The sequence below is a fragment of the Plectropomus leopardus genome, unplaced genomic scaffold (assembly GCF_008729295.1).
Source record: "Plectropomus leopardus isolate mb unplaced genomic scaffold, YSFRI_Pleo_2.0 unplaced_scaffold3770, whole genome shotgun sequence".
Taxonomy (NCBI): domain Eukaryota; kingdom Metazoa; phylum Chordata; class Actinopteri; order Perciformes; family Serranidae; genus Plectropomus; species Plectropomus leopardus.
In genome coordinates, this window is record NW_024641239.1 from 933 (window position 1) to 2,846 (window position 1,914).

Below are 1,914 nucleotides of genomic sequence, written 5' to 3' on the forward strand. Positions count from 1 at the left end.
ACCTATTGATACTCTTATCAATATTGCTCACTGATTCTCTAATCAGTACTGCTTATTGAAACTCTTATCAGTACTGCTTATTGATACTCTTATCAGTACTGCTTATTGATACTCTTATCAGTACTGCTTATTGATACTCTTATCAGTACTGCTTATTGATACTCTTATCAGTACTGCCTATTGAAAGCGATGCTGCTTACAGATACTCTTATGGCTACTTTTTCTCAGTAATTTAGTAAAGAAAATAAAGACATGCCTTGTAAAGCTGTGTCCCTCTGTGTGTGTGTGTCTCTCTCTGTGTGTCTCTGTTTCTGTGTCCCTCTGTGTGTCTGTCTCTGTGTCCAGGGGATGAAGGTGTCCTGCACACACTTCCAGTGCTCTGCTGGAGCATTCTCTTACCTGAGAGACCATTTCAGCCACAACTTCAGCGTGGACATGAGCCACCAGATCCTCAACCTCAACATCAACCTCATGCTGGTACACACACACACACACACACACACACACACACACACACACACACACACACACACACACACACACACACACACACAGCAACATGTCTCCTCACTGTGTGTGTCCACAGGGACAGGCTCAGGAGTGTCTTCTGGAGAAGTCCATGTTGGACAACAGGAAGAGTTTCCTGGTTGCTCGGATCAGCGCTCAGGTAGAGTTCTCACCTTCAGACACCCACACATCAAATATCACCTGACAGAACCGTCACACTGTGTGTGTGTGTGTGTGTGTGTGTGTGTGTGTATGTATGTGTGTGTGCGTGTGCTGACAGAACATTGACAGTGTTCTGTGTGGTTCTGTGTGGTTCTGCAGGTGGTGGATTACTATAAGGACGCGTGCAGAGCTCTGGAGAACTCTGAGACGGCCTCCATGTTGGGAAAGATCCAGAAGGACTGGAAGAAACTGGTTCAGATGAAGATCTACTACTTTGCCTCCATCGCACACGTGAGTGTCAGAACCCACAGTGTGTATACACATTATACACACGGATACACAAGCACACATACACACACACACAGTAACACCACAGACCGTGCACGCACACGCACACACACAAACAGTAACACCATAGACTGTGCACACAGATACACACACAGTGAATGAGACAAACTAAAAACTCAAAGTACTGTGTGTGTGTGTTGGTGTGTGTGTTGGTGTGTGTGGTGGTGTGTGTGTGTGTGTGTGTGTGTGTGTGTGTGTGTGTGTGTGTGTGTGTGTGTGTGTGTGTGTGTCTGGTTCTCTGCTGACAGGCTTTTTTCTCTCCACAGCTCCATATGGGAAAACAGGCGGAGGAGCAGCAGAAGTATGGAGAGCGGGTAGGACCACACACACGCACTCACACAGACAAAACACACACACACACATAGTTTGGTTGAAGTAAAACAAATTATTTTCTCCTCTTTAATTTTTACTGATCTTAAAGGGTTTTTTCAGTGATAAAAATGACAAAGTTTGTGTCAGTTTGCGTCTGTGGATTCACTCCCACAGCTGATGTCCAAAAAAATCAGATAATTGTCTCCGTCTCTGTCCTCTCAGACCGTCACTCACTAACGTTCTCTGTGAGACCATTACAAAGAACTCTGAAACCTTTCTGAGCCGAGACTGCAGCACGCTGCATGTCAGCTGATACTCCGGCCCGCACATGCTCTGTTATTGTTATTATTATTATTACTAATATTATCATTATTATCAGTTTTTTTTAATGATTTTTTTGGCATTTTAGCCTTTATTAGATAGGACAGATCAACAGCGTGATGTGGGGAGAGAGGGGGGAAGAGAAAGGGCCTCGAGCGGGAGTCGAACCCGAGGCCGCTGAGGCGAGGACACTGCCTTTATTCATGGGGCTCCTGCTTTATCCACTCAGCCGTTGTTAATAGTATTAGTATTATCACTAGGGAT

The 1,914-nt window shown here is 45.1% G+C and overlaps 1 protein-coding gene across 1 annotated transcript; it reads left to right on the plus strand.

Annotated features, from left to right (window-relative positions):
- Positions 1-345: 345 nt before the first annotated feature.
- On the plus strand, positions 346-1,364 carry LOC121938916 (tyrosine-protein phosphatase non-receptor type 23-like; the record flags this gene model as incomplete). Its single annotated transcript, XM_042482068.1, has 4 exons — positions 346-477; positions 587-667; positions 829-960; positions 1,284-1,364. Coding segments are annotated over 4 exons (426 nt in total), but the record flags the coding sequence as incomplete, so codon positions are not given.
- Positions 1,365-1,914: the final 550 nt, after the last annotated feature.